The 13,536-nt window shown below is 40.1% G+C and overlaps 1 protein-coding gene across 3 annotated transcripts in view; it reads left to right on the forward strand.

Annotated features, from left to right (window-relative positions):
- LOC146772876 (sodium/potassium-transporting ATPase subunit alpha-2) overlaps positions 1–13,536 on the forward strand; it is a 348,828-nt gene that overhangs the window by 330,540 nt on the left and 4,752 nt on the right. For all 3 annotated transcript variants that reach the window (XM_085637734.1, XM_085637735.1, XM_085637736.1), the window contains exons 19-22: positions 306–451; positions 1,511–1,641; positions 6,406–6,507; positions 8,387–8,478. In XM_085637734.1, coding sequence (XP_085493860.1) covers positions 306–451; positions 1,511–1,641; positions 6,406–6,507; positions 8,387–8,478 — 471 coding nt within the window. The remainder of the gene's footprint in view (positions 1–305; positions 452–1,510; positions 1,642–6,405; positions 6,508–8,386; positions 8,479–13,536) is intronic.

Below are 13,536 nucleotides of genomic sequence, written 5' to 3' on the forward strand. Positions count from 1 at the left end.
AGCCTTGATTGATTGAGAGAAGAAAATGGAAAACCAGCCAAGATTAAGTTAACAAATTCTAACCATGATATGATTAGTGCGAGAGATGTTGTTTTTAAATGGTTAGGAATGTTAACTCCTTTTCCACCGCGGTGGATCCATGTATACATTTCAGTATCCTCAGTTGGAGCAGGGTTGTGACTGTCTATATCTCTTTACCTCTTGCTCCACTATCTGTTCCTCAGTCTCTCAAATGACTTTAATTGTCTCTTCAGACTTCGTATCCTCTCTCTCATCGTAGGTACGCTATCTCTTATTTTCCGTAGGTATGATTCAAGCTCTTGGAGGATTTTTCACCTACTTTGTAATCCTAGCAGAGAATGGCTTCCTACCATCTCGACTTCTAGGAATTCGCCTGGAATGGGATGACAGATCTTGCAATGACGTGGAGGACAGCTATGGACAGGAATGGGTATGCAAAGGAAGCATTTCAGAAATTAGTAAAAACAAAAGTGCAGAGAGAAACAGTAAGTGTGGAAGATCTAGGCAATGCTGTGTCTAATGCTTAGAACAAAAAAGATTCTATATGTATGAAAATGTTTACAAAGAAGTCTGACCATCACTCTAAAAGCTCAATGACTGAAAATCAGTTTCAAATCTATAGTTACAGATTTAAAGTGTGGGAAGGTGAAAGTACCCTCTTCGTTCACAGAAGCCTCTAGTGTTTTCTCATGACAGGAAACTCAGACTGAACTCAGACTGATTTTAAAGCAGGTCTTTACTTTGCTTGGATAATTTGTTTTGCTCTGCCTCTGCAGTATCTGCTGATGGTATAAAAACCAAGCATGAGTGCATATACATTGTGTTACTCATAGCATTGAGTACTATTAAAACCAATAAATGTGTATCCCCAATTGTTTGCTGGTTGTCATCTCTCGGATATTAATCGGAATCACTCCATCCTTTTGTGTTTCTCTAGGGTCTAATTAAAAAACATGTCCCCGTTCCCACTGTACTACATCTTCTGTGGGCAGATTTAGTACTACTTCCTCCAGTTCACACCATTTCTTGACACTGAGACAAAGAGTGAAAAGGGCATATTTATTGGGTTAGACAGAGGCAAAAATCAAAGGCAGATTTGGAGAGGCAGGAGACAGCATTGCTAAGGGCTTGCGCCTCTGTTCAGGAGAATGAATTTTCAAGCAACTCCCTTCCTGTCAGTAAAAAAACACCAGCCCATGCTGGGTGGTAGTGTTTATACAGATTTGAATTGAAATGAGATCAAATGATCTGCAGACCTGACATAGTGAAATTTACCATTTCATGTTAATCCAATTAATATAATGTTAAACATAGTCCTGGTAGGTATTTACATAGTGTTGAAGCTACACATGATAAGTGAGGGTCACTATTGATAATGATGTGTAAGCAGAGGGTGGGGCTAGTGTTCTTCAGGTGGCAGCATTGCACAATAATAACTTGCCTGAGGTTTTCAAATGATATATAAAATTCTGCCTTTGTTTTTTAATAGACTTATGAGCAACGGAAGGTGGTTGAGTTCACATGCCACACCGCCTTCTTTGCCAGCATTGTGGTGGTGCAATGGGCTGACTTGATCATCTGTAAGACCAGAAGAAACTCTGTCTTCCAGCAGGGCATGAAGTAAGTGATGTCTAGACACTAGATATAAAAGAAGCATGATGGGGTTTGGATTTGCATGTTGACTCTATGGACAAGGTTCTATTACCTTTTGCTGTGGTTAATCCAAGAACATTCAGTAACTGAGAGACTTGTATATCACCAAAGCACTCATAAATCATCTGTTGGAGCTTCTGGACTGATGTGAAGATGTGCCATAGGAATTAGACGAGGATAGTTGTGAGTTTCTGCATAGAGGCAATGCGGTTTACTTCAGAGCAGATGCTAGTGGTAAACACTTTCTATACCCTGTGTTCCAAACCTGTGACATCGAGCATTTTAGTTACAACACTTCAAGGATGTGGCTTAAATTTTTTAATTGCTGAAGCGAAGGGAGTTACCAAACAGTTTGGACCTAATTTGGTGCTTGTTAATGAACATCCTCTGATTTGTGGCATACATGAGGAATCCTCCCTTGGAGAATTCTCTCGAGTGTGAAATTACTCAGTAGAATTAACTCTGCAATTCAATTTGTATAACTGAGTTACTTACATTGGAGAATTCTGCACCAGAGAATTTATATTTTCCTATACAAATGTGAATATTTAGTGTTTTGATTCAATTCAAAATCATGCTCATAGGGTCAAATGTTATTGCTGAAGCAAGTGGGGTGTTTTGATGGATGCAATGTTGAATCGGTCAAGACGAACATGAAATGCCTCCAGAGGTCTCCATAAAGCTGGAGTCACTTTTCCTTAGAGACTAAATCTTCAGAAAAGAAGAAATCAAATGCATCCTATTTGATATTTTGTTTAGATATTCTCACTTTCCGATATGAATTACTTCAAGTATGCTTGGTAAATGCATGCAGATTAATTCATCGTGTAATGGTTATTCAATTCTGATCTAACAACGTAGCACCAGGCAAAAATGTCTCTGTGGATTTAGTCAGTAAACATTTTCGGGGGATAAAATTAACAATTCATACAATTTATCATCCCAGACACATCTGGAAAATCTCACAAACTCGCTTTGGACCAGTCCTACTCTGGTTTCATCGTATCTAGTTTAACATGATCATGTTTCGGTCTTGTTTGGTGTGCTGACCTTTTCTAAAGACCAGAGAGCACTGTGCAGTAACCAATGATAGATGCTTAAGCACCATTTGTTTAATGTAGTGTTTAGTACTGGGATGTGCCTATATCTAGGCACTTCTAACTTTTAACAGGTATGAGCGTTTGTGGCCTAGATAAGTTTGTTGAAATGCCCATGATCAGACATTTTTGACAAGTGGAGAATAGGGGGCCAGAAAAGAGGTCTTCGTATTTAACAGCCTATAAATTCATAGTCAGAATATGCCGTCCACAAGAGTGGTGCAGCAAAGGTCACCTTGGAAGGGACAAACACATGGCAAAGAAACAGCTACAGTGTGGTGGGGTGGTTGGAGAAAGGAAGAACATCCTTATTCATCATATGCTTCGTCAGAATTTAGCTTCAGAAGACCACTGCGCGCACAAACGTTCAGGAGAGCCAATGGGTAGTGGGGGAATGCAGGGGCACTGGAGAAGTCATAGTAAAGATATTAATTTTCAGATATTCATTTCTCCTTGACATCAGTCAGTGTTGCATAATAAGTGCTTGTGGTATATCTGTGATTGTGACATCAAAATATGCTGAACACAAGCCTCAGTATAATGACAGTTTGCTCTAGTTTACATCTTTTAGGCTGGCTTTATCTTCTTGGTACCCTCTAATGGAACAAGCTTCCTTGACAAGGGACAGCCTTTTCATCCACGCACGTAAAGTAGACCTAACAAATCAACTTCTTTCACTGGAGATAAAGGGTGATTTCAAACACTTCCCTCTGTTGAAGATTGTCTGCTTTAATCTATGTGCTTGTCTGTTTTTAATATATATATATATATATATATATATATATATATATATATATATATATATTACCTACTGGCGGTCGCCAGTAGGTAGTTATAGTTAGGACCCCTTTTCCATAGGAAAACCTCAACATTCTATTTTGAATAACTTTGGCGCCGGTCGATGAATCCTCGCGAATTTCTCAAAATAGGTGGGGCGCTACGCTCCGCTCCTACCCTGAAAGTCTCGGGGGGATCCGTCAAGCGGGGGCTGAGATAAAAGGGGGGTCCCAAAACGCGTTTTCCCCATGCATTTTTCCGTAGGACCTTTAGAACGAGCTACAGCCCGAACGGCTGAACAGAATTACTCGAAATTTGGCAGAGAGGTAGTCCCTAGGTCAAGGAAGTGCCTTTTGTAGGTTTGGTGTAAATCTGTTCAGTAGATTCTGAGAAAATAGCCTTTAAATCAATATATATATCTGAGCCCGCTTACGGTACGCTTACCGTAAGCGTACGGTGGCGTGCGCGAGCGCGATTCTGATTGGCTCTTAGATCTTAGTAAACATTCGAATCGGCCGAAACCAGGAAGCGGCGGCCGCCATTTTGTGTATTTCACTCAGAAAAAAAAGAGTGAAAACAAGAAAAGGGGGCAATGAGGAGAGTTACAGACCCCCTTACATTTGTGAGGGGGTCAAAGAAGGACTGTAAAGTACAAAGAAAACATTTATTGATTTTAAAAAAAATCACGGGGTACGCGTACGGTAAGCTTACGGTAAGCGTACGGTAGAAAAAAATAAAAAAAAATAATGAAAATCAGATTTAAGTGTTTAGATATTAGGGGGCTCTAAAAAGAGCCGTTGTGTTTATGAAATGATTTTTTAGTGGTACCTACAAGTAAGTACCGATGCAGAGTCTAAGGTTCAAGAGGAAGACTCTGTTCCCTTCATCATTGAAGTGCACACCATCTCCTCTATAAATGTCTTGCATGTCATAACGCAAGTTGTTGTGGTAAATGGCACCCATACCATAGTCACGGAGGAAAGCAGAAACAGATTTGTTGACGTGCTTTCTTGCTTTGTCATCGCACCGCGTGCCCACCGTGCGTGCACGGCACTAACTGCGTAAAGTGGGCGCGCGGTGCGCTTCGCGCACCGCGTGCTCACTGTGCGCGCACGGTGCGCGAAGCGCACCGTGCGCGCACGGAACGAACTGCGTTAAGTGGGCGCGCACGCCACGAATGGCGTAAAGTAACTTAGCATTTAAAAAACCGTACAAATTCACTGAAAAAACCATAGGTTTCACACACGTTATAGTTAGGAATTAGCATTTAAAAAACCTTGCAAATTCACTGAAAAAACCATAGGTTTCACACATGTTATAGTTAGCGGAAATTTTACTGATAAAAAACCAATGAAATTCCCCCGTTATAGTTAGTGCAGGCTACTATAACTCACGCGACCGCAATCTTCTGCTGATGACATATGTGTCTTTATGAAAAAAAAATATTTGTAATATATGTATAGCTAAAAATGTATGGAAGAAGACATGGGCAAATAAGTGTCTAAATACAGTATTAGCATCAGCAGAGGATTGCGGTCGCGTGAGTTATAGTTGCCTGCACTAACTATAACGGGGGAATTTCATTGGTTTTTTATCAGTAAAATTTCCGCTAACTATAACATGTGTGAAACCTATGGTTTTTTCAGTGAATATATATATATATATATATATATATATATATATATATATATGTAGACTTCCGTAATGGTGTATCCATGTATGGTAGGCGTGCATTTGCTGCTTTTACAAACAGCATAAATTACACTCATTGCTTACTTGTTAAATGGTTCTCCATTAGCCACAATACTGTGTACCATTATTATTCTATTGTAAAACCTTTCTGTTCAAAGTATTACACTGTTCCTTAAATAAACATGTTGAAAAATAAATACATAATTTAATAATTAATTAATACTGCCTATGTAGGTTTGAGAAACTAATTTCAGCAAGAAAACAATAAAGAAAGGTATATCATCTACTCACTTCATTCCCTCTATATTGTTATTAAATTAAGATTTTGTACTATTATGATCAATTCTTTTTTAGATATTATTTCTATTAAATTTTCCAACAAAAGTAATAAATCAAGTTCGGCCAGAGAGACAGACCAACCCCACTTTAAATCTTACAATATTCACTGATTTGTGTTGGGTAGATAGTTTAAAAAAATCTTCTTATGTAGCCAATTATACATACAGAGACCTCACCAATCCTCCACTGATCAACTGAACACTCTCCAGAGAGCACCACCTATACACACTAATCAAGGTGGCCTATAATTCGGCCTGTCCATCAGTTTATTCAGTGTCTTGTGTGATTCAGACCAGTCCACAGGGAATTGTCTTCAGTGGCTGTGTCATGAAGGTTGTGAGACAACCAGTGAGATTCCTTAGGAAGAGGAAGGCTGAATGACTGACCTCAGCACCCATCATGGATAAAGAGACCTACCTCTCCATATATGGCTGTTCCATCATCTAGAAAAAGATGTATGTCAGCTGATCAGTGTAAAAAATATTGACTGCCATATCTTACCTTCAGAGCAGAATTTATGACAGATTGGACGACCTTCAAAATAAACATCTGTAAAGGCTGGGATTTACTGGCGTTTGGTGTTTCCCATTAAAATGATACCAGGAGTAAAGGGGTTTGCTAAATGCTCCTTGACTTAAGGGTTGTAGCGCATATTCATACAAGTTACCACAAATTCTCTCTGATCATGTTTCACATTTTTCAACCTTTGATGAGAGCACCCCACAGGTCAGTTTCACAGGCACACACCAATTGAATTCATCATCTCACCTTTAAGCACTGTAACTACTACATGAGTTGTTTTCTATTGATTTTGTTTGTCTTTCAGGAACAAAATTTTGATCTTTGGCCTCCTCGAGGAAACCGCCCTTGCAGCCTTCCTCTCCTACTGCCCAGGAATGGATGTGGCTCTCAGGATGTACCCCCTGAAGTAAGTAATCGGACTGAATGATAGACACGAACCATCAAGTCCTTATTGCTTTTTCAATCTAAAGAATGGAATTTTCCCAAATTCAACATATAATTCATAACACTTATTTTTGTATTTCCAACTTAATATCAGCTATGATGCTTGGACGAACTTTAACTGCTACCCTGGAAATCATTTGCAAAGGAAATATTCTTGTGAGTTACACAAATCCATATTTAGTATTGCAGCCGGAGACTCATTGGAATCTTTAGTACATTTGAAACCTCTATGCTGCTCTCAGGGCACTGGCAATATTAAAGACACCTTCCCGAAACTCAAAATTGTACCCTTTTTAATTCAAAGACCTTAAGTCTTTCAATGCCAAGGTCCATGAAATGGAAAGAAACTAGACACACTACATGTAGAAACTGGAGTAGAGTCCCAGAGTGCCCAGGCAAAGTCTATTTTTTCAGTCAACCACCCACAATGCTTCCATTTGTCCCAGAACTGATATACCTGCAAATCATATGCTGCAGATGAAAATTCCCAAGCTTTCCCCAGGTAGTTACAATAACCTATTAATAATAATTATTGCAGAACTTGACCCGCATAAGTGTCATGGAAACATCCAACATCCAATAAACATCACCAACTGCTACTTCACCATTCACCTCCACACAGACTTCAACTCAAAGGTTAAAGTGATCTATCTCCCCAGTTTGGATCTTTGAGAGACCTCCACAATCTTATTAGGCCTCCAACCATAGGCTCACCAATTTGTATTATCACTAATAAATTCCTCTCTTTCCCTAAAATCTTTAAATAAATCATAGGTCAGCGAAAAATAAAATTCAAAGCCCCGACAGAAACAAAAAGTGAATTTTCTTTAATTCCACTCCAGAAAGCAATATATTTGACTATGGTCTAGCATCTCTTACCAATGCCTCAGGCCAGTTACGTAACTAGAAGTAGAAGTGCCATAGCCTGCGGGAAAGCAGCAATGGTGCTGGCACCGGCTCCAACGTTGAAAATCGAGGTACTACAAATGCCACATAAAATGTTACATCATGCTTACCAATATAAGTAGTCTATTTGCTCAAGCACAATACTTCATCCATGCTGCAAATACTGATGTGAGCAACACATGACTGGCATGATGTGCTGGTCATGATCATCCTCATCCTAAGCATATTCCATATTGGATGAAAAGCAATTGGTTTCCTGCAGGTTCCCCATCCTTGTCTTCCTTGAATTCTGAACTACTTTTAATATCAGTCATCGAATACATGTTTTACTGACGTGGCAAATACATGTGGCCTGTGAGGGTGGGTATTGCAATGTTGACTGGTATCTTTCACTTCAATAAGGCAAGAATCCAGCCCATAATAGTGAGCCATTAACAAACAAATGAGCTTAGCCTGAGCTCTCAAGGCATGATCACCTGCCCTTATCAAAGGCAGTGACACCTATGTAACAGAGCTCACAGGTGGTGCAAAATAATTGGTTCCACAATAAGTGGGCACACAAGGAGGTATGGTAAACATGGGTCATGTGTACAATACCCTATTGCTGAAACAAACCCTGTGATTCACCAACAGAAGAGTTTTTGTATAATAACAAAATGTCTTTTAAGAGTCAAAACATTTCTCCCCACTCTTAAATGGAGTTTTACTGTCCTTTTCAATTTCTACATTGGAAGGGTCATGAAAGGGACATTCCCCTCCTATGTCTGATTCAGATTTTTTTTTATCAATGGTTTCTGACTGGTGTCACTAGGGTACACTAAGTACATGTAAGTACTTTAGTGGCTTAACTTCATGTAGCAGCATGTTATGTTTCATGCTGGTGTTTTATTGCTGCTCAGATTTGACATAGTCTGTTCTTTCCTCTTCTCCTGTAGGATTACCTGGTGGTTTTGTGCCTTTCCTTACAGTCTATTGATCTTCTTATATGATGAGGTCCGCAAGTTGATCCTACGACGTGATCCTGGAGGTGAGAACGAGTTGTGGAAGCATTTGAGAATCCAGTTTTTGTTAAATGTACTTTTTGCTAAACCAGAAAAACTCAAATTCTTGCTACAGCATCCTATTGCTTGTTTAGTCAAAAATACTTGTAGGTTTGTTAGTGCCTATCAAGGAGGAAGTTATTATGAGAAATGTCCATTGTACCATTATAAAAAAAGAAATCACAAAAACACAGATTCAACAAGCACTCAAAAATGTCTGTCATGCATAAATACTGCTCAAGAAAAACATTCTAAATTCAACTAACATTTTTGTGAAGAACTAGCCACCACTTACGTTTGGGCTGGCGTAACAAAAGTAAATCAATTCACTCCAGCAATAGGTGAGAAATTATTTGACTGCATTTAGTAATTGAAAAGAAACTGAGATGCATTTATGTATAGCAGATATGTTTATAGTAAATGGTTTTGAGTATGTGTTTGTGAAGCCCATGTATGCACCTTTGCCATCATTTAGGGGATATTTACTCCTGGATTAGAAAAGGGCAGAGGATTCATGGCCTTGCAGCGACATAAAACCAATATAATTCCACTGCAAAGAGGAGATCTGTCTGTTACACTACTATGGTTTTATTTGCAGGTGCTAGACCTTCTGAACTGCCTTTGGACTCAGTACAAAGAGCAAGTGTCCACCCAGTCTTGGCAAATACAAACAATTCTTTCAAGGGGGTGCAGAAGTGTGTCTGGACCCCAAAGGAAGCAGCATAGTCCTCTGGGGTTCTACTAGTCAGTAGGCTAGTCCTTTGGCAATAATAGTTGGGTCTGGTGCTGTTACAGTTCAATACTCACTTTAGAGAGCACAAATGTTCACTTACCTTTATCTCAAGAATTATTGGTTATGGTTCGAAAATTTGGAGGCTGGGGCGCCTACACATCAGGAGTACCAGCATCGGCCATCAATTCAGCCACCATTTAAAACTGGGGGTAGCACCTGCTGAGGTAGGGTCCAGAGGTCAAATGGGAAGATTTGCATAACAGCTTGTCATAGTAAGATGTAGTGATAGTTCATGACTTTTCGAGTGAGCGAGAAGCCCCTTTAGCTACCTCCCTAAATCGTCCGGCAAAGGATTTACATCAAGGTAATTCTCAAGACCTCGCGAGTTAACTAGAATGTAGACAAAGGCTACTCACGGCAGGTGAAAGGCTTATCCTGATGGCTTTGACTGGTGATGGTTCTTCTTATGGTCTCTGACTGCATTTACAGCATATATATGTTGACGACAGATGTCTTCTTGGGCAGCTTGCTGGGGCATCCTTGTGCTCAATAGTTGGCGTAGTCCAACAATGACTCCCAGGAATCCTCTCAGGCTAGCAGGGCGCTGTAATTTGCTGGCAGTCCTCATGGAAGATGCAATCCAGTGTCTTCTTGTTGTACCGGGAACTTTCTCTCTCACTAGCCAGTATAGGGTATTTGACCCCTTACAACCAGAATCGGTCCAGATCCTGCTCTGTAAGTAGGAAGACTCCAGCACATGCTACAGACAGACTGGCAGATCTGGGGATAGGGCAATAAATTGCTTGCTCTGGCTGCCTGTAAATAAAGGTTTTATCACATCTTCTGCTTTCCTTGTTTTAATATTATGTAATACTATCACATTAGTATAGCGCATAATTTAATTGGAAAATGGCGTCTGTATAGGCAGAGGGCCACAAACAAACATTTTAAATGGGCCCCTCTTTATCTTTGGCTAGCCTTCAATTAATAATACCTTTGTCCTGTACCTTTGTCTGGAGTGAGTACCTTCTGTTTTTTCCTCCCACCTATTCATGCTTATATTACATATCCTTAGCCCTTTTCTAACCCTTCATTATTTAATTATTTGAATTTCTGAACCCTTTAAGGATCAATCAGTGTCACAGACGTTTGATAAAGAGTGAACAACATGTTAGTCCTAAATCAATGTACTTTTCATTGTCCTTGCATTTAACAGTTATTCTTCTAGCTAGCTACAGAAACAGTTCTTACGGCTCGCGCCTGCACTGCAGTGCGCAACACTGCTCGCGCAGTGAGAGCCCTTTTGTATGGGGTTTTGAAAGCTGACCACACGCTAGTGCCTGTGATCGGCTTTCACCGTCAGGCATTGGCTTTCGTGTGTTTTTTTTTACAAAAAAAGACACGCGATTGGGCAAAGGCGGGCGCATGTCCTCTCTTTGCTACACCCATTCCTGACAGTGGCTAGCATGCGCAGCAGCGCGCATTCGCCTTGCTGTCGCTGCCGCGCTCAATCCCCCCTCCTCTGTGGTGTGTGCGCACCATTAGTTGTTGACAATAGCGATTCAGTGCCGCTTGTTTTCTTTACTTTTGGTATAATCGCGGCACCCGCGCTTTACTTTTGATGTTATAAGTAAAGCGCGGGTGCCGCGATTATACCAAAAGTTAAGAAATAGATTTTTTTCTATTTCTTAACTTTTGCTATGATCGCGGCACTCGCGCTTTACTTTTAACATTAAAAGTAAAGCGCGGCTGCTGCGATTATAACAAAAGTAAAGAAATAGATTTTTTTTTCTATTTCTTTACTTTTGGTATAATCGCGGCTCCCGCGCTTTATTTTTAATGTTATAAGTAAAGCGCGGGTGCCGCGATTATACCAAAAGTAAAGAAATAGAAAAAACATCTCTTTCTTTACTTTTGGTATAATCGCAGCACCCGCGCTCTACTTTTTACATTAAAAGTAAAGCGTTGGTGCCGCAATGCTTGTTGAGTTTGAGGTGAAGACGCGCACTTGCCTCCAAATGTGCCTCTGGTTTTCACATAGGCAAAGCACCCTTAGATTTCAGGTCATGGTCGGGTCTGAGGCTTTCCTGTAAAAAACATGTTTCAAGCTGTCAGACAACAAGAAAATGAAGATTTTTGCCAGGGACATTTTTTTCAGAAGAAAGTTCAGGGAATGTTTTGACTTATGAAAAGGATCAACACCAGCTGTTTTTTTTAGTTGTAGTGCATTGGCGACACTCTGAGCTGAAATGGGAGGAGGGGCACTGTAAAGTGCTGAAGTATATATTGGTCTTAGCAAATTCACGCTTATTACAAAAAAAAAACGAAGAGCTTTTTACTTGCATTCTTGATACGTAAACAGTGTTTCAGGAAAAAGTCAAACTGCACACCTGTTGGTTTCTCAAACCTTCAAAGTGTATCATCGATTACACAATCACCTGTACTTTTCACCCCCACTATGTTAAACCACCATCTCCACCCTAAGTACACTCAAAATCTTGCCCCACCAAAACTACACATCAGCTAAACCACCACCCTGCTTCAACATCATCACCTACATCCCACGATGCATATAGACTGCATCACCCCTATGCAACCTGCCCCCTATGCCTGAAAAACTCAATCACTTACACTGTCAAAATCACTATCTACTATACCTTACTCCGTCCACGACATAATGTTACGATAAAACACAAGTCAGGAGGCCTAAAAGTCTAACATGCGTTTAATGCAATAGTATATGACAGAGCAAAAATAACAGGTGAAGCCTTCTAGGTTCCTGTTGGAAAGCCAAGCTTGAATCTGTGTTTTTATTGGATCTATAAAAAGATGATTGACCTTTAATTGTTTATTAGTTTGAGGAAGATTTTAAGTCACTCAGGGTCAAGAGCTCTGGAGATGTTGAGGTAGAGTTGTGTGGCTGTTATACGCATAGTGATGTATCTCGATGTTGTTGCTGGTGTTTCCATGCTGGGGGAGAAGAATGAATGACAAAGTAAGAGAGGATCCACTGCAGAACACTGTTGCAGAACTGTAGGCAATTTTCTATAGTTTGAATCAGTCTTTGGTGGTAGGGTGTGTGGAAATGCACTGTCCTTGTGCGCACTTTTCAGAGCAGTGCGCGCATCTGAGTCGGAGTCACTATATGACTGAGAGTTCTACTGCTAAAAAGGAGGGTGATTGAAAGGCAACACCTCTCTTTCATTTTTGGACGAAATTTTAGATAAGGTAAATTCTAAATAATTATATAATTATAGTGGCAAATTGGCAATAGATTTTAAACAGTGTTCTGAATAGGAGTGGTGGTGCTCAGAAATTAATCCTGTACTGCGAGAGCTGCCATTATTGTGACCAGGAGTATTGGTGCTTTGAGACAGAGTTTTGTTTGTACTCCTCAATTTTTAAGAAACCACACCAGGTAGCTCCCTGGCACAGGACGGATTGTGCACCTTCTTGCCAGTTCTGAGGTATGGGAAGGAGAAGCCTTCCATTAATCCTCTGTAAAGAAATTCCCTGTCTAAAGTCTTGAAATACACAATCAGGATCGGGATATAACAAGTGCATTTGTCTTTGATGTAGAGGAATGTATAGTCAGAGTGTGCGGATTATGTTGCACGGTGAAAGAGACTTGCTTGTTACTCCTAGGTATGGTCTTGTAGCAGGCGAGGATAGGAAGAGTAACAACACAGGTTGAGCAACAATGTTGGAATTTTGCATGCCAAATCCCCAGACAAGCAATTTCAAGCATTGTAAGGATAATGGGAATTGTCCTAACTGTTATGCCAGATGATACTCTTTTGGAACAGTACCAGCTTGAAAGGGCTGAACTTGCTAACCTCAATTAACAAGCATTTGCAATGCAATAGGTCTCGCAATTACGCAAGTTTGAGCTATTGGTATTGTAAACGACAATGCCTTTTTTTGTTTTGCTTTTTAAAACATAAATAAAAAGCATTGTCATTTACAATGCCAATAGCTTAATCTCGCTTAAATGCAAGACCTATTGCATTGCAAATGCTTGTTTCAAGAGGTGGTAATCATCCTTTATGGAGTTCATATTTGTCCTGTTCTTTTAAGTGGCATCTTTACTTTTGCCCCGACTGGAATTTTCCCTTAACACTTCCCTTTTGTCCCACCTCTTTGAAGCCTGCCACTCTCAGCCTTATTTGACAGGTCCCCCGATGTCCCATATCTCCCGAGCTTAGATAGCTAGCTGTCTGGAAACTTTGTTGATAATTGGGAGATGTCAAGTTCAAGCTGTTCTGGTTCACCAGTGTATTTTCGCAGCTCAGCAGGATCCTAAAATTCCTTC

This window comes from Triturus cristatus, chromosome 12, assembly GCF_964204655.1.
Source record: "Triturus cristatus chromosome 12, aTriCri1.1, whole genome shotgun sequence".
NCBI lineage: Eukaryota > Metazoa > Chordata > Amphibia > Caudata > Salamandridae > Triturus > Triturus cristatus.